At 46.7% G+C, this 22,106-nt stretch overlaps 1 protein-coding gene across 9 annotated transcripts in view; it reads right to left on the bottom strand.

Moving 5' to 3' along the window:
* LOC134948960 (phosphatidylinositol-binding clathrin assembly protein-like) overlaps positions 1–22,106 on the bottom strand; it is a 340,585-nt gene that overhangs the window by 203,957 nt on the left and 114,522 nt on the right. For all 9 annotated transcript variants that reach the window (XR_010183069.1, XM_063937265.1, XM_063937266.1 and 6 more), the window contains exon 3: positions 16,932–17,007. Coding sequence is in view for 8 of the 9 variants with exons in the window: in XM_063937265.1 (XP_063793335.1) it covers positions 16,932–17,007 (76 nt within the window). In the remaining variant the exon portion in view is untranslated. The remainder of the gene's footprint in view (positions 1–16,931; positions 17,008–22,106) is intronic.

The following is a 22,106-nucleotide window of genomic DNA, read 5'->3' as shown; positions in this document are numbered from 1 at the left end:
TGCAGAAGTACATACGGAAGCTAACAGTAAAAAGATTTTTTGCTAACAAGGGAGAGAATAAGGAGGGGGACATTGGAGATTCTTCAGGTCCCCATTTTAAGCCTAAATCATCTTTCTACCCAGCTCATGCAAAAGGCAGTTTCCTTGATTGTTTCAATAGATTAATATTGGATGATGTAGAACAGGTACTAAAGAAAAAACGAAGGAACTGCAATTTAACCAGAAAGGAGTGGCAGGCCTTGAAGACCTTACGCGCAGATGAACAATTAATTATTAAGCCGGCAGACAAGGGTGGAGGAGTGGTCCTTATGGACAAGGCAGATTATATATTGGAATTGGACCGACAATTAAATGATGGTGTCACATATAGTAAATTAAAAGGCGACCCTACATCAAAGATGTTGAAGGCGCTGTCGGATTTAATGGATACTGCATTACTAAAAGGGGTCATTACGAAATCAGAGTATGATTGTATCATTTTGAAGTATCCATCTATCCCTACTATTTATACTCTGCCAAAAGTCCATAAGGACCCCCTCCACCAGCCTGGTCGACCGATAGTATCGGGTGTGAATAGTATTACCGCAAAGCTCTCTTCGGTGGTAGATCACTATTTACAGCCTCTAGTAAAGAAAACAAAGGCGTACCTTAAAGACACAGGTGATGTGCTAACATTGTTGAGCAATACACCGTGGAACACTAACTATTTTTTAGTTAGTGCAGATGTGTCTTCACTGTATACTATTATACAGGAGGACAAAGGGATTGAGGCTGTTACGTATTTCCTCGATCAATCGGATTATGCCACTGAACTTAAATGGTTCCTGATAGAAAGTATAAAATTCATCCTTAGGAATAACTATTTAGTTTTTAATGGGACATATTACTTACAACAGGTGGGAACTGCGATGGGCACCAGGTTCGCCCCCAGCTACGCCAGCCTATTCATGGCCTACTGGGAAGATCTGACGGTATGGCAGGGGGGCGAGCTGGGGGCGGGCCTGGTGCTCTGGCGTCGTTATATAGACGACCTTCTATTTGTGTGGAATGGAAGCTTGGAGGAATTGGATTCTTTTTGTGAATCTCTTAATAATAACCAGTTTAACATCAATTTGGTTAAAACAAAAAGTGAAAAGGAGATAATCTTCTTAGATCTCTGTATTTATGTAAACAGTCAGGGTTTACAGACCCGATTATATCGCAAGCCCACCGATTCTAATAGTCTCATTCAAAAATCCAGTCAACATCATGCGAACTGGCTTGATGGTATTCCATATTGGCCAGTTCATACGTTCTAAACGAAATTGTACAGAGGTTGAAATATATAAAAAAGAAACAGATGATATGATGAATCGGTTTTTAGAGAAAGGATACAATAAGGATTCCCTAGATGAAACACGTGAGAGAGTAGATCTCTTGGATAGAGTAGACTTAATCTAAAATATAGAGAGTAGCAATAAAAAGCTAAGTAAGAATGTAAATATGGAATGGGCTTTCATATCAGATTACAATTCCCAATTTAGGGAAATTGAACATGTGTTTAGAAAACACTGGAAAGTTCTTAAAAAAGATCCCATTTCGGGAAGTAATCTACCTATGAAACCGGTGTTCATATATAGAAAATCACGTTCTCTTAAAGATAAATTAGTCCATAGCTCTATTGAGCCTGTTAAAAGGAGCAGTATAAGGACAAAAATAGGATTTTGGTACTCACCGTTAAATCCTTTTCTCCTAGTCCGTAGAGGATGCTGGGGACTCCAAAAGGACCATGGGGTATAGACGGGATCCGCAGGAGCTTGGGCACACTAAAAGACTTAAGACTGGGTGTGAACTGGCTCCTCCCTCTATGCCCCTCCTCCAGACCTCAGTTATAGGAACTGTGCCCAGGAGAGACGGACATTACAAGGAAAGATTTTTGTCTTAACTAAGGGCTACAAAATTACCAGCCCACACCATAACATACCGTACAACCGGAATAACACCAAACCAGATAACAGTATGCATAAAACTCCAGCAACCAGCTGCAATAACCCAATACACAAGTCGTGTAAAAACTAACTTAACCAGTAAGAAAAATATATATATATATAATGCAAGAAACAGTACGCACTGGGACGGGCGCCCAGCATGCTCTACGGACTAGGAGAAAAGGATTTAACGGTGAGTACCAAAATTCTATTTTCTCTTAGGTCCTAGAGGATGCTGGAGACTCCAAAAGGACCATGGGGATTATACCAAAGCTCCAGAACGGGCGGGAGAGTGCGGACGACTCTGCAGCACCGACTGAGCAAACGCCAGGTCCTCATCGGCCAGGGTATCAAACTTATAGAATTTTGCAAAAGTGTTCGAACCCGACCAAGTAGCCGCACGGCAAAGTTGTAGTGCCGAAACACCTCGGGCAGCCGCCCAAGAGGAGCCCACCTTTCTGGTAGAATGGGCTTTCACCGACTTTGGCACCGGCAACCCCACCGAAGAATGAGCTTGCTGGATCGTACTACAAATCCAGCGTGCAATAGTCTGTTTTGACGCAGGATGACCAACCTTGCTGGTCGCATACAAAACAAATAACGCTTCCGTTTTCCTAGTAACCGCTGTCCTAGAAACGTAAACTTTTAACGCTCTTACAACGTCCAGAGATTTTGGAATCGCCACCTCTTCCGTAGCCACCGGAACTACAATAGGTTGGTTAATGTGAAATGATGAAACCACCTTTGGCAGAAATTGTTGACGAGTCCTCAATTCCGCCCTATCCGAATGAGGAACCAAGTACGGACTCTTATGAGATAACGCAGCCAATTCCGATACTCGCCTGGCAGATGCCAGTGCCAAAAGCATAGCCACCTTCCAAGTGAGAAACTTTAACTCAACCTTCCGCAAAGGTTCAAACCAGGAAGACATGAGGAACCGCAAGACTACCTCAAGGTCCCATGGCGCTACAGGCGGTACAAACGGTGGATTGATATGCATTACACCCTTTACAAAAGTCTGAACCTCTGGGAGAGCAGCTAACTCTTTTTGAAAGAAAATAGACAAAGCCGAAATTCGCACTTTGATGGAACCCAATTTCAGGCCTGCATCTACACCCGCCTGTAAAAAGTGGAGAAAACGACCCAAGTGAAAATCTTCCGCAGGAGTCTTTTTAACCTCACACCAGGAAACATACTTCCTCCAGATACGGTGATAGTGTTTCGCCGTAACCTCTTTTCTAGCCTTAATAAGAGTTGGAATGACCTCCCTGGGAATACCCTTACGAGCTAAGATCTGGCGCTCAACCTCCATGCCGTCAAACGCAGCCGCGGTAAGTCCGGAAACACGCATGGACCCTGTAACAACAGATCCTCCCTTAGAGCAAGCGGCCAAGGATCTTCCACCAGTAAGTCCTGAAGATCCGGATACCAGGCCCTTCTTGGCCAGTCTGGAACGACGAGAATCGCCTGAACCTTTGTTCGACGAATGATCCCCAGCACCTTTGGAATGAGAGGAAGAGGAGGGAACACATACACCGACTGGAAACCCCACGGAGACACCAGGGCGTCCACCGCCGTGGCCTGTGGGTCCCTTGCTCTGGAACAATACCTCGGGAGCTTCTTGTTGAGCCGAGACGCCATCATGTCTATTAACGGAATTCCCCAGCGTCTTGTCACCTCTGCAAAGACCTCTTGGTGCAGAGCCCACTCTCCCGGATGGAGGTCGTGTCTGCTGAGAAAATCCGCTTCCCAGTTGTCCACCCCCGGTAGGAAAACTGCTGACAGTGCGCCGACGTGTTGTTCCGCCCAGCGAAGTATCTTTGTGGCTTCCGCCATTGCCGCTCTGTTCCTTGTTCCGCCTTGCCGGTTTATATGGGCCACTGCTGTGATGTTGTCTGACTGTACCAGGACCGGTCGACCCTGAAGATTTCCTGCTTGGAGCAGGCCGTTGTAAATGGCTCTTAACTCTAGAACATTTATGTGGAGACAAGCTTCCTGGATCGACCATTTTCCCTGGAAGTTTCTTCCTTGGGTGACTGCACCCCAGCCCCGGAGACTTGCATCTGTTGTCAGAAGTACCCACTCCTGGATACCGAATCGGCATCCCCCCAGGAGGTGATGAGCTTGTAGCCACCACAGGAGAGAAATTCTGGCTCTGGGAGATACACTTATTTTCCGGTGAATGTGTAGATGAGACCCGGACCATTTGCTCAGCAAGTCCCACTGAAACATGCGGGCATGAAATCTGCTGTATGGAATGGCTTCGTACGCCGCAACCATCTTCCCCAGTACCAGAGTACAATGATGTACCGACACACTCACGGCTTCAGAAGTTCTCTGACCATCGTCTGCAATTCCAGAGCCTTTTCTTCTGGAAGGAATACCTTCTGTAACTCCGTGTCCAGAACCATGCCCAGAAACGTAAGCCGAGTGGTCGGAGTCAACTGGGATTTCTGCAAATTGAGAACCCATCCGTGTTGTCGCAGAACCGATAGAGACACCTCCACACTTCTCAGCAATCCTTCCTTGGACCTCGCCTTTATCAGGAGATCGTCCAAGTACGGGATAATTGAAACCCCCTGTTTGCGAAGAATCACCATCATTTCCGCCATGACCTTGGTGAAAATCCTCGGAGCCGTGGAAAGCCCAAACGGCAACGTCTGAAATTGGTAATGAGCATCCTGTATCGCAAACCTGAGGAAAGCCTGATGCGGAGGATATGTCGGGACATGCAAGTAGGCATCCATTATGTCGACTGACGCCATAAAATCCCCCCCCTCTAGGCTGGAGATCACAGCTCGAAGGGATTCCATCTTGAACTTGAAAACTTTCAAGTATGGATTGAGGGATTTTAGATTTAGAATTGGTCTGACCGAACCGTCCGGTTTCGGTACTACAAAGAGGCTCGAGTAAAACCCCTCCCCCCGTTGCGACGAGGGAACGGGAATAATGACCCTCTGTAGACATAGTTTTTGAATTGCTGCTAACACCACGTCCCTGTCCGGTAGAACTACTGGTAACGCCGAAATGAAGAACCGGTGAGGGGGCAACTCCTGAAACTCCAGCTTGTATCCCTGAGACACGATCTCTAGTACCCAAGGATTCAGGCCTGATTGAATCCAGACCTGACTGAAATTTTGTAGACGGCCCCCCACCGGTTCGGACTCCCCCAGGGAAGCCCCAGCGTCATGCGGTGGACTTGGTAGCAGCCGGGGAGGACCTCTGGTCCTGTGCGCCTGAGGCTGCAGGAAGTTTTCTTCCCCGTCCTCTACCCTTTGAGGCGAGGAAAGACGAACCTTTTCCACGCCTGTATTTATTGTGACGAAAGGACTGCATCTGTTGATGTGGTGCCCTTTTCTGTTGTGTGGGAACATAAGGAAGAAAAGAGGACTTACCAGCAGTCGCGGTCGAGACCAGGTCAGCCAGGCCGTCCCCAAACAAGACATTACCTTTGAAGGGTAGCGCTTCCATAGCCCTCTTGGAGTCGGCATCAGCGTTCCATTGATGGCTCCACAGGGCCCTTCTGGCAGATATCGAAATGGCACTGGTTCTTGAACCCAAGAGACAGACGTCCCTCGCCGCATCTTTTATGTAATCTGCAGCGTCCTTAATATAACCGAGAGTTAGAAGGACATTATCTTTATCAAGAGTATCCATATCATTAGCTAAATTTTCAGCCCATTTAGCAATAGCACTACTCACCCATAACGACGCCACAGCGGGTCTGAGTAATGCACCCGAATTAGCGAAAATGGACTTCAAAGACGTCTCCAGCTTGCGACCCGCCGGATCCTTGAGAGCTGCCGTGTCGGGAGACGGAAGTGCCACTTTCTTAGACAAACGAGATAAAGCTTTATCAACAGTCGGAGATGCCTCCCATTTTTCCCTGTCATTAGAGGGAAAAGGATACGCCATGTAAATTCTCTTGGGAATCTGCCATTTCTTATCCGGCGACTCCCAAGCCTTTTCACAAAGAGTATTCATCTCATGAGATGGGGGAAATTTTACCTCAGGTTTCTTTTCTTTGAATAAACAAATCCTTATTTCCTGAACCGCAGGTTCATCACAAATGTGTAAAACATCTTTTATAGCCACAATCATGTACTGAATACTCTTAAGCAAACGGGGATGTAACACTGCCTCAGTGAAATCGACGTCGGAATCAGAGTCCGTGTCGGTATCAGTATCCCCCACCTGATTAAATGGCCGCTTTTGCGACCCAGATGGGGTTTGCACCTGAGACAAAGCCTCTCCCATGGACTTTTTCCACACCTGGGTCTGCGCCTCAGACTTATCTAACCTCATTGATAAGGAAGTTACATTCGAGTTTAATGTACTGAGTAATGCTAACAAATCCGGTGTCGGCTGCGTCGACATTCCCAATTCTAGCCCCGCATCCACTCCCCCAATAACCTCCTCCGGTGAATAAGCTTCCGCCTCAGACATGTCGACACACAGTACCGACACACCACAACACACAGAAAGTCCCTGCTAGGTGACAGGTCTAACAACCAAGCCCAGATAGAGGACACAGAGGGAGTATGCCAGCTCACACCCCAGCGCCCATATATCGCAAAACACGATATATGTACCCAGCGCTGCCTACACCACTAATAACCACCAACACTGTGGCCCCCCTCAGAACAAGCCCCCCGTTACTTGGAGAAGCGTGGAGGTCCCCGCAGCGTCTCTCTCCTGCAGCCGCGTGTTGCAGGGAAAATGGTGCCCGTGAGCTGCGGGTCGAAGCTCCGCCCCCTTCCAGGCGCGCTTCGGCCCGCCAATTTCAAATTTGTAAAAGATGCCGACGGGGGTCTGTACTCTGTGCCGAGGCACCCACAATCTTTGCGCCCCTAAGAAAACTCCAGTAGCATGCTGCCCAGGGCGCCCAAATCTTATATGGTCAAAAAGAATTGTGTATGAAATTACCCAACGTTTTCATATCTATATGTGTAAGCATCTTTCTGTTTAACGATAGCGCCACTGGTGGTCACTTTCTCTACAGTTTTGACCCGGGCCCATGTGTTATCATAGACGTGAATATAGGTTATCAGGGGTTTTTTTTTTCTTCTGTCTTGGGGAGATGAAAAAAATCCCAGAAGGCGTCCAGTTTAGGAGGCTAATTGGATAGCCCCTGGGGGATCATTTAGCCAAAGTAATTTACCACGGCTAATTGGATACCAGCCTATGTAGGTGATAATTTCTGCTCTATGTGGACACATAGAACTTGATGCAAGTCTCATACTTACCAAGTATTTCAACAATTAAAACACTTTAATAACAATGAAAAATTTATATATTTGAATGGACAGTTGAAACACAAAACAATGGCTCAAAGGGCAGTCAGAAAGTGACAATGTCTAGGTCTATACCAAATGGTCGACATGCTTTCGTTTGTGAAAGGTTATTCTGAATTGTAGTCCATGTTGATGGTCAAGTATAAAAAAAAGTCCTAAAAATGACAAAAGTCTCACTCAAAAAATTCTGTATTTTGGAATATTCCGTATTTCAGAATATTTGGATATGGGGCACTCAACCTGTATAAAATATATATCTATATCTCTATCTATATCTGTAAATAAAACCACCATGCACTTAATTGTACCAGACAGCACCTGTTGCGTGCTGAAAACAAAAGAACACAGCCCCTTGAACTCCGAACGCAGTCAAGTGTCAGCTAACAGTTCAGCACGAGAAATCAGTCTTTATGTGTGATCCGCTGCTCCTCCTTTATCTCTGAACCCACTTGGATTAGAAATCTTTATAATAAAGTAAATCAGGGGGCGCTCGATCGTGCATGAAAATGTTTTAATAACAATATTCACATTTAAGAACAAGTATATAAGAATATAAAAGTTCTGTGGACTTAAAAACAAATGGTGTAAGTGTCACCGTAACGGTGTAAATCCAGTTGCCGCCTGATCTGCATGAACGGTAGACCGCACAGCCGCTTGTCTGTAGCCGCAGCACGTCGGGACCGGGAGCCGCAGGAGGACGGAGAGGAGAATACACCAAATGAAAGCTGCGTCAGCACACCAAGCCCTGGCCGATTTAGTCAGGAGGCTGGTGTTGCCAACGCTGGAAACAAATTTATACTCAATGCGGCTAATTAGCGCACACAGGTGTTACTCAAATAACAAACATATACACATATAATTACAAAGATCTCAGTATATTAAAAAAGCATTTTCCAGCTGGCACAAGCATTTATAAAGAAACTCGTATATACAATAAACAAACATTTGCTACAGTATAACAATATATAGCAAAGTCTGAATTGGCACATTATTTCAGCTGTCAGAACATCGGTGTTCATTCTTCAGACTTGCTATGAGAACAAAGAAATTAATAACATAGGGATACATTACTCTATGAAGGGGGTAATTTCATATCCTTCATTCAAGCCCCTAGGATATTGTGTGTCTAGTGTAATAATCCAGAAAGTTTCACGTTTAATCAACAGTTTCTCCCTATTACCACCCATTTTAAGAGGGGCAATACAATCAATTCCCATACATTTTAACCCTTCGGGTTACTCTTATGACACTGCTTAAAATTGGCGCAAGACACTGTGGTTCAGAAACCCATGTTTTATATTCCCAAAGTATTCCAAAAGTCTGATTTTTAGCATATGCTGTGTTTTTCCTACACATTTTAGCCTGCATGGGCAAATTAAAATAGATCACGAGTGGTATTACAATTAGTATAGCTGTTAATACACTGCTCAAAAAAATAAAGGGAACACTAAAATAACACATCCTAGATCTGAATGAATGAAATATTCTTATTAAATACTTTGTTCTTTACATAGTTGAATGTGCTGACAACAAAATCACACAAAAAATAAGAATTTACTTACCGATAATTCTATTTCTCGGAGTCCGTAGTGGATGCTGGGGTTCCTGAAAGGACCATGGGGGAATAGCGGCTCCGCAGGAGACAGGGCACAAAAGTAAAGCTTTTACAGGTCAGGTGGTGTGTACTGGCTCCTCCCCCTATGACCCTCCTCCAGACTCCAGTTAGGTACTGTGCCCGGACGAGCGTACACAATAAGGGAGGATTTTGAATCCCGGGTAAGACTCATACCAGCCACACCAATCACACCGTACAACTTGTGATCTAAACCCAGTTAACAGTATGATAACAGAGGAGCCTCTGAAAGATGGCTTCCTAAACAATAACCCGAATTAGTTAACAATAACTATGTACAAGTATTGCAGATAATCCGCACTTGGGATGGGCGCCCAGCATCCACTACGGACTCCGAGAAATAGAATTATCGGTAAGTAAATTCTTATTTTCTCTATCGTCCTAAGTGGATGCTGGGGTTCCTGAAAGGACCATGGGGATTATACCAAAGCTCCCAAACGGGCGGGAGAGTGCGGATGACTCTGCAGCACCGAATGAGAGAACTCCAGGTCCTCCTTTGCCAGGGTATCAAATTTGTAAAAATTTACAAACGTGTTCTCCCCTGACCACGTAGCTGCTCGGCAGAGTTGTAATGCCGAGACCCCTCGGGCAGCCGCCCAAGATGAGCCCACCTTCCTTGCGGAATGGGCCTTAACAGATTTAGGCTGTGGCAGGCCTGCCACAGAATGTACAAGTTGAATTTTGTTACAAAACCAACGAGCAATCGACTGCTTAGAAGCAGGTGCACCCAACTTGTTGGGTGCATACAGTATAAACAGCGAGTCAGATTTTCTGACTCCAGCCGTCCTTTAAATGTATATTTTTAAGGCTCTGACAACGTCCAACAACTTGGAGTCCTTCAAGTCGTCTGTAGCCGCAGGCACTACAATAGGCTGGTTCAGGTGAAACGCTGATACCACCTTAGGGAGAAAATGCGGACGCGTCCGCAGCTCTGCCCTATGTCGAATGGAAAATTAAATAAGGGCTTTTATAAGACAAAGCCGCCAGTTCAGATACTCTCCCGGCCGAAGCCAGGGCCAGTAACATAGTCACTTTCCATGTGAGATATTTCAAATCCACATTCTTTAGTGGTTCAAACCAATTGGATTTGAGGAAATCTAAAACTACATTTAGATCCCACGGTGCCACCTTAGGCACCACAGGAGGCTGTATATGCAGTACTCCTTTGATAAAAATCTGGACCTCAGGGACTGAGGCCAATTCTTTGTGGAAGAATATTGATAGGGCCGAAATTTGAACCTTAATAGATCCCAATTTGAGACCCATAGACAATCCTGATTGCAGGAAATGTAGGAAAACGACCCAGTTGAAATTCCTCCATCGGAGCACTCCGCTGCTCGCACCACGCAACATATTTTCGCCAAATACGGCGATAATGCTTCGCGGTGACTTCCTTCCTTGCCTTTATCAAGGTAGGAATGACTTCTTCTGGAATGCCTTTTCCTTTTAGGATCTGGCATTCAACGCCATGCCGTCAAACGCAGCCGCGGTAAGTCTTGAAAAAGACAAGGACCCTGCTGAAGCAGGTCCCTTCTCAGAAGTAGAGGCCACGGATCGTCCGTGACCATCTCTTGAAGTTCCGGGTACCAAGTCCTTCTTGGCCAATCCGGAGCCACTAGTCTTACTCCTCTTTGCCGTATAATCCTCAATACCTTTGGTATGAGAGGCAGAGGAGGAAACACATATACCGACTGGTACACCCAAGGTGTTACCAGCGCGTCCACAGCTATTGCCTGCGGATCTCTTGACCTGGCGCAATACCTGTCCAGTGTTTTGTTGAGGCGAGACGCCATCATGTCCACCATTGGTTTTACCCAATGGTTTAATAGCATGTGGAAAACTTCTGGATGAAGTCCCCACTCTCCCGGGTGAAGGTCGTGTCTGCTGAGGAAGTCTGCTTCCCAGTTGTCCACGCCCGGGATGAATACTGCTGACAGTGCTATCACGTGATTCTCCGCCCAGCGAAGGATCCTGGCAGCTTCTGCCATTGCCCTCCTGCTTCTTGTGCCGCCCTGTCTGTTTACATGGGCGACTGCCGTGATGTTGTCTGACTGGATCAACACCGGTCTTCCTTGAAGCAGAGGTTCCGCCTGGCTTAGAGCATTGTAGATTGCTCTTAGTTCCAGAATGCTTATGTGAAGAGACTTTTTCAGGCTCGACCACACTCCCTGTAAATTTCTTCCCTGTGTGACTGCTCCCCAGCCTCTCAGGCTGGCATCCGTGGTCACCAGGATCCAATCCTGTATGCCGAATCTGCGGCCCTCCAATAGATGAGCCTCCTGCAACCACCACAGAAGGGATACCCTTGTCCTCGGCGACAGGGTTATCCGCAGGTGCATCTGAAGATGCGACCCTGACCATTTGTCCAACAGATCCCTTTGCATGGAATCTGCCGAAAGGGATTGCTTCGTAAGAAGCTACCATTTTTTCCCAGGACTCTTGTGCATTGATGTACAGACACCTTTCCTGGTTTTAGGAGGTTCCTGACCAGGTCAGATAACTCCTTGGCTTTTTCTTCGGGAAGAAAAACCTTTTTCTGAACTGTGTCCAGAATCATCCCCAGGAACAGCAGACGAGTTGTCGGCATTAATTGGGATTTTGGAATATTCAGAATCCATCCGTGCTGCTTTAGCACCTCTTGAGATAGTGCTAAACCCATCTCTAGCTGTTCTCTGGACCTTGCCCTTATTAGGAGATCGTCCAAGTATGGGATAATTAATACGCCTTTTCTTCGAAGAAGAAATATTATCTCGGCCATTACCTTTGTAAAGACCCGAGGTGCCGTGGACAAACCAAACGGCAGCGTCTGAAACTGATAGTGACAGTTTTGTACAACGAACCTGAGGTACCCCTGGTGTGAGGGGTAATTGGAACGTGGAGATACGCATCCTTGATGTCCAAGGATACCATAAAGTCCCCTTCTTCCAGGTTCGCTATCACTGCTCTGAGTGACTCCATCTTGAACTTGAACTTCTTTATGTATAGGTTCAAGGACTTCAGATTTAGAATAGGCCTTACCGAGCCATCCGGCTTCGGTACCACAAATAGAGTGGAATAATACCCCTTCCCTTGTTGTAGAAGAGGTACCTTGACTATCACCTGCTGAGAATACAGCTTGTGAATGGCTTCCAAAACCGTCTCCCTTTCTGAGGGGGACGTTGGTAAAGCAGACTTCAGGAAACGGCGAGGTGGCTCTGTCTCTAATTTCAACCTGTACCCCTGAGATATTATCTGCAGGATCCAGGGATTTACCTGCGAGTGAGCCCACTGCGCGCTGTAATTTTTGAGACGACCGCCTACCGCCCCCGAGTCCGCTTGCGAAGCCCCAGCGTCATGCTGAGGCTTTTGTAGAAGCCGGGGAGGGCTTCTGTTCCTGGGAAGGAGCTGCCTGTTGCTGTCTCTTCCCTCGTCCTCTGCCTCGTGGCAGATATGAATAGCCCTTTGCTCTCTTATTTTTAAAGGAACGAAAGGGCTGCGGTTGAAAGGTCGGTGCCTTTTTCTGTTGGGGAGTGACTTGAGGTAGAAAGGTGGATTTCCCGGCCGTAGCCGTGGCCACCAAATCCGATAGACCGACCTCAAATAACTCCTCTACGCATCGCCTGTCCACTGTCGTGTCCATAAAGCTCTTCTGGCCGAAATGGACATAGCACTTACCCGTGATGCCAGTGTGCAGATATCTCTCTGTGCATCACGCATATAAAGAAATGCATCCTTTATTTGTTCTAACGACAGTAAAATATTGTCCCTGTCCAGGGTATCAATATTTTCGATCAGGGACTCTGACCAAACTACCCCAGCACTGCACATCCAGGCAGTCGCAATAGCTGGTCGTAGTATAACACCTGCATGTGTGTATATACCTTTTTGGATATTTTCCATCCTCCTATCTGATGGATCTTTAAGTGCGTCCGTCTCAGGAGAGGGTAACGCCACTTGTTTTGATAAGCGTGTTAGCGCTTTGTCCACCCTAGGAGGTGTTTCCCAGCGCTCCCTAACCTCTGGCGGGAAAGGGTATAAAGCCAATAACTTCTTTGAAATTAGCAGTTTTTTATCGGGGCACCCCACGCTTCATCACACACGTCATTTAATTCTTCTGATTCGGTAAAAACTACTGGTAGTTTTTTCACACCCCACATAATACCCTGTTTAGTGGTACCTGTAGTATCAGCTAAATGTAACATCTCCTTTATTGCCAAAATCATATAACGTGTGGCCCTACTGGAAAATACGGTTGATTCGTCACCTTCACCACCGGAATCAGTGCCTGTGTCTGGGTCTGTGTCGACCGACTGAGGCAAGGGACGTTTTACAGCCCCTGACGGTGTTTGAGGCGCCTGGACAGACACTAATTGAGTGTCCGGCCCCCTCATGTCGGCAAACGACTGCTTAAGCGAGTTGACGCTATCCCGTAATTCCACAAATAAAGGCATCCATTCTGGTGTCGACCCCCTAGGAGGTGACATCCTCATATTTGGCAATTGCTCCGCCTCCACACCAATAACGTCCTCATACATGTCGACACACACGTACCGACACACAGCAGACACACAGGGAATGCTCTATACGAAGACAGGACCCACTAGCCCTTTGGGGAGACAGAGGGAGAGTCTGCCAGCACACACCAAAAAGCGCTATATATGACAGGGATAGCCTTATGATTAAGTGCTCCCTTATAGCTGCTTTTATATTAATATATTGCCATTTATTCTGCCCCCCCTCTCTGTTATACCCTGTTTCTGTAGTGCAGTGCAGGGGAGAGACCTGGGAGCCTTCCTGACCAGCGGAGCTGTGACAGAAAATGGCGCCGTGTGCTGAGGAGATAGGCCCCGCCCCTTTTTCGGCGGGCTCGTCTCCCGCTATTTAGTACATTTAGGCAGGGGTAAATATCTCCATATAGCCTCTGGGGCTATATGTGAGGTATTTTTAGCCTTTTTAAAGGTTTTCATTTGCCTCCCAGGGCGCCCCCCCCCAGCGCCCTGCACCCTCAGTGACTGCCGTGTGAAGTGTGCTGAGAGGAAAATGGCGCACAGCTGCAGTGCTGTGCGCTACCTTAAGAAGACTGCAGGAGTCTTCAGCCGCCGATTCTGGACCTCTTCTTGCTTCAGCATCTGTGAGGGGGCCGGCGGCGTGGCTCCGGTGACCATCCAGGCTGTACCTGTGATCGTCCCTCTGGAGCTTCATGTCCAGTAGCCAAGAAGCCAATCCATCCTGCACGCAGGTGAGTTCACTTCTTCTCCCCTCTGTCCCTCGTTGCAGTGATCCTGTTGCCAGCAGGAATCACTGTAAAATAAAAAACCTAAGCTAAACTCTCTAAGCAGCTCTTTATGAGAGCCACCTAGAATTGCACCCTTCTCGGCCAGGCACAAAAATCTAACTGGAGTCTGGAGGAGGGTCATAGGGGGAGGAGCCAGTACACACCACCTGACCTGTAAAAGCTTTACTTTTGTGCCCTGTCTCCTGCGGAGCCGCTATTCCCCCATGGTCCTTTCAGGAACCCCAGCATCCACTTAGGACGATAGAGAAATTATCAATGGAAATCAAATTTATTAACCCATGGAGGTCTGGATTTGGAGTCACACTCAAAATTAAAGTGGAAAAACACACTACAGGCTGATCCAACTTTGATGTAATGTCCTTAAAACAAGTCAAAATGAGGATCAGTAGTGTGTGTGGCCTCCACGTGCCTATATGACCTCCCTACAACGCCTGGGCATGCTCCTGATGAGGTGGCGGATGGTCTCCTGAGGGATCTCCTCCCAGACCTGGACTAAAGCATCCGCCAACTCCTGGACAGTCTGTGGTGCAACGTGGCGTTGGTGGATGGAGCGAGACATGATGTCCCAGATGTGCTCAATTGGATTCAGGCCTGGGGAACGGGCGGGCCAGTCCATAGCATCAATGCCTTCGTCTTGCAGGAACTGCTGACACACTCCAGCCACATGAGGTCTAGCATTGTCTTGCATTAGGAGGAACCCAGGGCCAACCGCACCAGCATATGGTCTCACAAGGGGTCTGAGGATCTCTTCTCGGTACCTAATGGCAGTCAGGCTACCTCTGGCGAGCACATGGAGGGCTGTGCGGCCCCCCAAAGAAATGCCACCCCACACCATTACTCACCCACTGCCAAACCGGTCATGCTGGAGGATGTTGCAGGCAGCAGAACGTTCTCCTTGGCGTCTCCAGACTCTGTCGCGTCTGTCACATGTGCTCAGTGAGAACCTGCTTTCATCTGTGAAGAGCACAGGGCGCCAGTGGCGAATTTGCCAATTTTGGTGTTCTCTGTCAAATGCCAAACGTCCTGCACGGTGTAGGGCTGTAAGCACAACCCCCCCCTGTGGATGTCGGGCCCTCATACCACCCTCATGGAGTTTGTTTCTGATCGTTTGAGTAGACATGCACATCTGTGGCTTGCTGGAGGTCATTTTGCAGGGCTCTGGCAGTGCTCCTCCTGTTCCTCCTTGCACAAAGGCGAAGGTAGCGGTCCTGCTGCTGCGTTGTTGCCGTCCTATGGCCTCCTCCACGTCTCCTGATGTACTGGCCTGTCTCCTGGTAGCGCATCCATGCTCTGGACATTACGCTGACAGACACAGCAAACCTTCTTGCCACAGCTCGCATTGATGTGCCATCCTGGATGAGCTGCACTACCTGAGCCACTTGTGTGGGTTGAAGACTCCGTCTCATGCTACCACTAGAGTGAAAGCACCGCCAGCTTTCAAAAGTGACCAAATCATCAGCCAGGAAGCATAGGAGCTGAGAAGTGGTCTGTGGTCACCACCTGCAGAACAACTCCTTTATTGGGGGTGTCTTGCTAATTGCCTATAATTCCCACCTGTTGTCTATTCCATTTGCACAACAGCATATGAAATTGACTGTCAATCAGTGTTGCTTCCTAAGTGGACAGTTTGATTTCACAGAAGTGTGATAGACTTGGAGTTACATTGTGTTGTTTAAGTGTTCCCTTTATTTTTTTGAGCAGTGTTTATTTATCTTAGTACCACAATTTTCCAGATTAAAGAGGAATTGCACTAGTATTGAATGATAATGGCTTCTACAAATGGATAATGATCCTAAACACACCTCAAAATCCACGGTGGATTACATCAAGAGGCGTAAACTGAAGGTTTTGCCATGGCCTTCACAATCTCCTGACCTCAACATAATTGAAAATCTATGGATAGACCTTAAAAGAGCAGTGCGTCACAGACAGCCCAGGAATCTCAAAGAACTGGAAGACTTTTGTAAGGAAGAATGGGCGAAGATACCTCAAACAAGAATTGAAAGACTCTTGGCTGGCTACAAAAAGCGTTTACAAGCTGTGATACTTGCCAAAGGGGGTAGTACAAGGTATTAACTCTGCAGGGTGCCCAAACTTTTGCAGACGCCATTTTTTGTTTTCTGATCTTTTGAAAGTGGAAATGATGGAAATAAAATCAAACTTTTTTTGACATGTTATAAGAATGTCTAATCTGTAATTTGATGCCTTTTGGAGATTTTTCCATCTTTCCTTGGCTTCTTTTTGCACATTAAAATGAATTTTTGCCTGGGGTGCCCAAACTTTCAATCCCCACTGTATAGAATAATTATTTATATATATATATATATATATATATATATATATATATATATATATATATATATATATATATATATATATATATATTTATTATATATTATATAAATATCAGGAGCACTCACCAGTCTTCATAAGCCTTTTTTATTAGTAACATCAGGAAATCAGCATAGGGGTATCCTATAGATACCCCTATGCTGATTTCCTGAAGTTACTAATAAAAAAGGCTTATGAAGACTGGTGAGTGCTCCTGATATTTATCTCTATATTTGAATGGACTGGTCCAGGTGACACATGTCTATATGGATGCCACCCCAGCAGTTGATACACAAGGCTAGAGTGTGGACTGTACAAGAATATATATATATATATATATATATATATATATATATATATATAAAATATAAATTATATATAATATTTTTTTTTTATTTAAACCCAAATAAAAAGGTTGTTCATTTACGTACCTTGCATAGCACCTTTATCTAAGAAGTTGTTGAGGTTAAATAATGTGTTTCTGGATGCGAGATACTGAATGAATCGCTGGAGGAGAAGAACACAGGAAATAAATACAATATAAAATAGCAATAGGAATGCTTTAACTTAAAAGAACGGGATGTGTAACACATTACTTAATGAAGTCTCATGAATAATAGTTATAAACATGTACAATTACAATGGCTATGATTGTCTCAAGTAAAGTAATGATGTACACATTCTGATGAAAAGACATGTAAATATATGTGGGGAAACCCCCCCAATAATGATCGTTTTTGGTTTTCTTCCATAAACCAGGGTTTGGACAAAAAAATAAGAATTTACTTACCGATAATTCTATTTCTCATAGTCCGTAGTGGATGCTGGGGACTCCGTAAGGACCATGGGGAATAGCGGCTCCGCAGGAGACTGGGCACATCTAAAGAAAGCTTTAGGACTAACTGGTGTGCACTGGCTCCTCCCCCTATGACCCTCCTCCAAGCCGCAGTTAGGATACTGTGCCCGGACGAGCGTACACAATAAGGAAGGATTTTGAATCCCGGGTAAGACTCATACCAGCCACACCAATCACACCGTATAACTTGTGATCTGAACCCAGTTAACAGTATGATAACAGAGGAGCCTCTGAAAAGATGGCTCCCAACAATAATAACCCGATTTTTGTAACTATGTACAAGTATTGCAGACAATCCGCACTTGGGATGGGCGCCCAGCATCCACTACGGACTATGAGAAATAGAATTATCGGTAAGTAAATTCTTATTTTCTCTAACGTCCTAAGTGGATGCTGGGGACTCCGTAAGGACCATGGGGATTATACCAAAGCTCCCAAACGGGCGGGAGAGTGCGGATGACTCTGCAGCACCGAATGAGAGAACTCCAGGTCCTCCTCAGCCAGGGTATCAAATTTGTAGAATTTAGCAAACGTGTTTGCCCCTGACCAAGTAGCTGCTCGGCAAAGTTGTAAAGCCGAGACCCCTCGGGCAGCCGCCCAAGATGAGCCCACTTTCCTTGTGGAACGAGCTTTTACAGATTTTAGCTGTGGCAGGCCTGCCACAGAATGTGCAAGCTGAATTGTACTACAAATCCAACGAGCAATAGTCTGCTTAGAAGCAGGAGCACCCAGCTTGTTGGGTGCATACAGGATAAACAGCGAGTCAGATTTCCTGACTCCAGCCGTCCTGGATATTTTCAGGGCCCTGACAACATCCAGCAACTTGGATTCCTCCAAGTCCCTAGTAGCCGCAGGCACCACAATAGGTTGGTTCAGGTGAAAACGCTGGAACCACCTTAGGGAGAAACTGAGGACGAGTCCTCAATTCCGCCTGTCCGAATGGAAAATCAGATAAGGGCTTTTACAGGATAAAGCCGCCAATTCTGACACGCGCCTGGCCCAGGCCAGGGCCAACAGCATGACCACTTTCCATGTGAGATATTTTAACTCCACAGATTTAAGTGGTTCAAACCAATGCGACTTTTGGAACCCAAACTACATTGAGATCCCAAATTGCCACTGGAGGCACAAAAGGAGGCTGTATATGCAGTACCCCTTTTACAAACGTCTAAACTTCAGGGACTGAAGCTAGTTCTTTTTTGGAAGAAAATTGACAGGGCCGAAATCTGAACCTTAATGGACCCCAATTTCAGGCCCATAGACACTCCTGTTTGCAGGAAATGTAGGAATCGACCCAGTTGAATTTCCTCCGTCGGGCCTTACTGGCCTCGCACTACGCAACATATTTTCGCCAGTTGCGGTGATAATGTTTTTGCGGTTACATCCTTCCTGGCTTTAGATCAGGATATGGATGACTTCATCCGGAATGCCTTTTTTCCTTCAGGATCCGGTGTTCAACCGGCATGCCGTCAAACGCAGCCGCGGTAAGTCTTGGAACAGACAGGGTCCTTGCTGGAGCAGGTCCCTTCTTAGAGGTAGAGGCCACGGATCCTCCGTGAGCATCTCTTGAAGTTCCGGTTACCAAGTCCTTCTTGGCCAATCCGGAGCCACGAATATAGTGCTTTCTCCTCTCCATCTTATCAATCTCAGTACCTTGGGTATGAGAGGCAGAGGAGGGAACACATACACTGACTGGTACACCCACGGTGTTACCAGAGCGTCTACAACTATTGCCTGAGGGTCTCTTGACCTGGCGCAATACCTGTCGAGTTTTTTAATCATGTGGACGACTTCTGGGTGAAGTCCCCACTCTCCCGGGTGGAGGTCGTGCTGAGGAAGTCTGCTTCCCAGTTGTCCACTCCCGGAATGAATACTGTTGACAGTGCTATCACATGATTTTCCGCCCAGCGAAGAATCCCTGCAGCTTCCGCCATTGCCCTCCTGCTTCTTGTGCCACCCTGTCTGTTTACATGGGTGACTGCCATGATGTTGTCCGACTGGATCAACACCGGCTGACCTTGAAGCAGAGGTCTTGCTAAGCTTACAGCATTGTAAATGGCCCTTAGCTTCAGGATATTTATGTGAAGTGATGTATCCAGGCTTGACCCTAAGCCCTGGATATTCCTTCCCTGTGTGACTGCTCCCCAGCCTCGCAGGCTGGCATCCGTGGTCACCAGGACCCAGTCCTGAATGCCGAATCTGCGGCCCTCTAGAAGATGAGCACTCTGCAACCACCACAGGATGGATACCCTTGTCCTTGGTGACAGGGTTATCCGCTGATGCATCTGAAAATGCGACCCGGACCATTTGTCCAGTAGGTTCCACTGGAAAGTTCTTGCGTGGAATCTAGCGAATGGGATTGCTTCGTAGGAAGCCACCATTTTTACCCCGAACCCTTGTGCATTGATGCACTGAGCCTTGGTTCGGTTTTAGGAGGTTCCTGACTAGCTCGGATAACTCCCTGGCTTTCTCTTCCGGGAGAAACACCTTTTTTCTGGACTGTGTCCAGGAACATCCCTAGGAAACAGAAGACAAGTCGTCGGAACCAGCTGCGATTTTGGAATATTGAGAATCCAATCGTGCTGCCGCAACACTACCTGAGATAGTGCTACACCGACTTCCAACTGTTCCCTGGATCTTACCCTTATCAGGGAATCGTCCAAGTAAGGGATAACTCAAATTTCCTTCCTTCGAAGGGATATCATTTCGGCCATTACCTTGGTAAAGACCCGGGGTGCCGTGGACCATCCCTACGGCAGCGTCTGAACTGATAGTGACAGTTCTGTACCATAACCTGAGGTACCCTTGGTGAGAAGGGTAAATTTTGACATGAAGGTAAGCATCCTTGATGTCCCGAGACATCATGTAGTCCCCTTCTTCCAGGTTCGCAATCACTGCTCTGAGTGACTCAATCTTGAATTTGAACCTCTGTATGTAAGTGTTCAAAGATTTTAGATTTAGAATCGGTCTCACCGAGCCGTCTGGCTTCGGTACCACAATAGTGTGGAATAATACCCCGTTCCCTGTTGCAGGAGGGGTACCTTGATTATCACCTGCTGGGAATACAGCTTGTGAATGGCTTCCAAAACTGCCTCCCTGTCAGAGGGAGACGTCGGTAAAGCCGACTTTTGGAAACGGCGAGGGGGAGACGTCTCGAATTTCAATATGTACCCTTGAGATATTACCTGAAGGATCCAGGGGTCTACTTGCGAGTGAGCCCACTGCGCACTGAAATTCATTGAGAACGGGCCCCCACCGTGCCTGAGCTTGTAAGGCCCTAGCGTCATACTGAGGGCTTTGCAGAGGCGGGAAAGGATTTCTGTTCCTGGGAACTGGCTAATCTCTTCAGCCTTTTTCCTCTCCCTCTGTCACGAGCAGAAAAGAGGAACCTTTTGTCCGCTTGCCAACAAAGGACTGCGCCTGATAATACGGCGTCTTATTTTGAGAGGCGACCTGGGGTACAAACGTGGATTTCCCAGTTGTTGCCGTGGCCACCAGGTCTAAAAGACCGACCCCAAATGTCCCCTTTCAAAGGCAATACTTCCAAATGCCGTTTGGAATCCGCATCACCTGACCATTTTACTGGTAGAATTGGACAACGCACTTATACTTGATGCCAGTCGGCAAATATTCCGCTGTGCATCCTGCATATATAGAAATGCATCTTTTAAATGCTCTATAGGCAATAATATACTATCCTTATCTAGGATATCAATATTTCCAGTCAGGGAATCCGACCATGCCAACCCAGCACTGCACCTCCAGGCTGAGGCGATTGCTGGTCGCAGTATAACACCAGTATGTGTGTGAATACATTTTTGGATACCCTCCTGCTTTCTATCAGCAGGATCCTTAAGGGCGGCCATCTCATGAGAGGGTAGAGCCCTTGTTCTTACAAGCGTGTGAGCGCCTTATCCCCCCTAGGGGGTGTTTCCCAACGCACCCTAACCTCTGGCGGGAAAGGGTATGCAGCCAATACTTTTTAAGAAATTATCAATTGTTATCGGGGGGAAACCCACGCATCATCACACACCTCATTTTATTTCTCAGATTCAGGAAAACTACAGGTAGTTTTTCCCTCACCGAACATAATACCCCTTTTTGGTGGTACTCGTATTATCAGAAATGTATAAAACATTTTCCATTGTCTCAATCATGTAACGTGTGGCCCTACTGGAAATCACGGTTGTCTCTTCACCGTCGACACAGGAGTCAGTATCCGTGTCGGCGTCTGTATCTGCCATCTGAGGTTGAGACGTCTGGACAGGCACAAGCTGAGTAGCCGGCTGTCTCATGCAACCACTGTTTTTTTATATAGAGCTGACACTGTCACGTAATTTTCAACAGTACATCCACTCAGGTGTCGACCCCCTAGGGGGTGACATCACTGTTACAGACACTCTGCTCCGTCTCCACATCATTTTTCTCCTCATACATGTCGACACAAACGTACCGACACACAGCACACACACAGGGAATGCTCTGATAGAGGATAGGACCCCACTAGCCCTTTGGGGAGACAGAGGGAGAGTATGCCAGCACACACCAGAGCGCTATATATATACAGGGATAACCTTATATAAGTGTTTTTCCCCTTATAGCTGCTGTATGTTTTAATACTGCGCCTAAATAGTGCCCCCCTCTCTTTTTTTAACCCTTTCTGTAGTGCAGGGAAGAGTCAGGGAGCTTCCCTCCAACTGAGCTGTGAGGGAAAATGGCGCCAGTGTGCTGAGGAGATAGGCTCCGCCCC

This window comes from Pseudophryne corroboree, chromosome 8, assembly GCF_028390025.1.
Source record: "Pseudophryne corroboree isolate aPseCor3 chromosome 8, aPseCor3.hap2, whole genome shotgun sequence".
Classification (NCBI taxonomy): domain Eukaryota; kingdom Metazoa; phylum Chordata; class Amphibia; order Anura; family Myobatrachidae; genus Pseudophryne; species Pseudophryne corroboree.
This window is presented reverse-complemented; position numbering and strand designations above follow the sequence as displayed.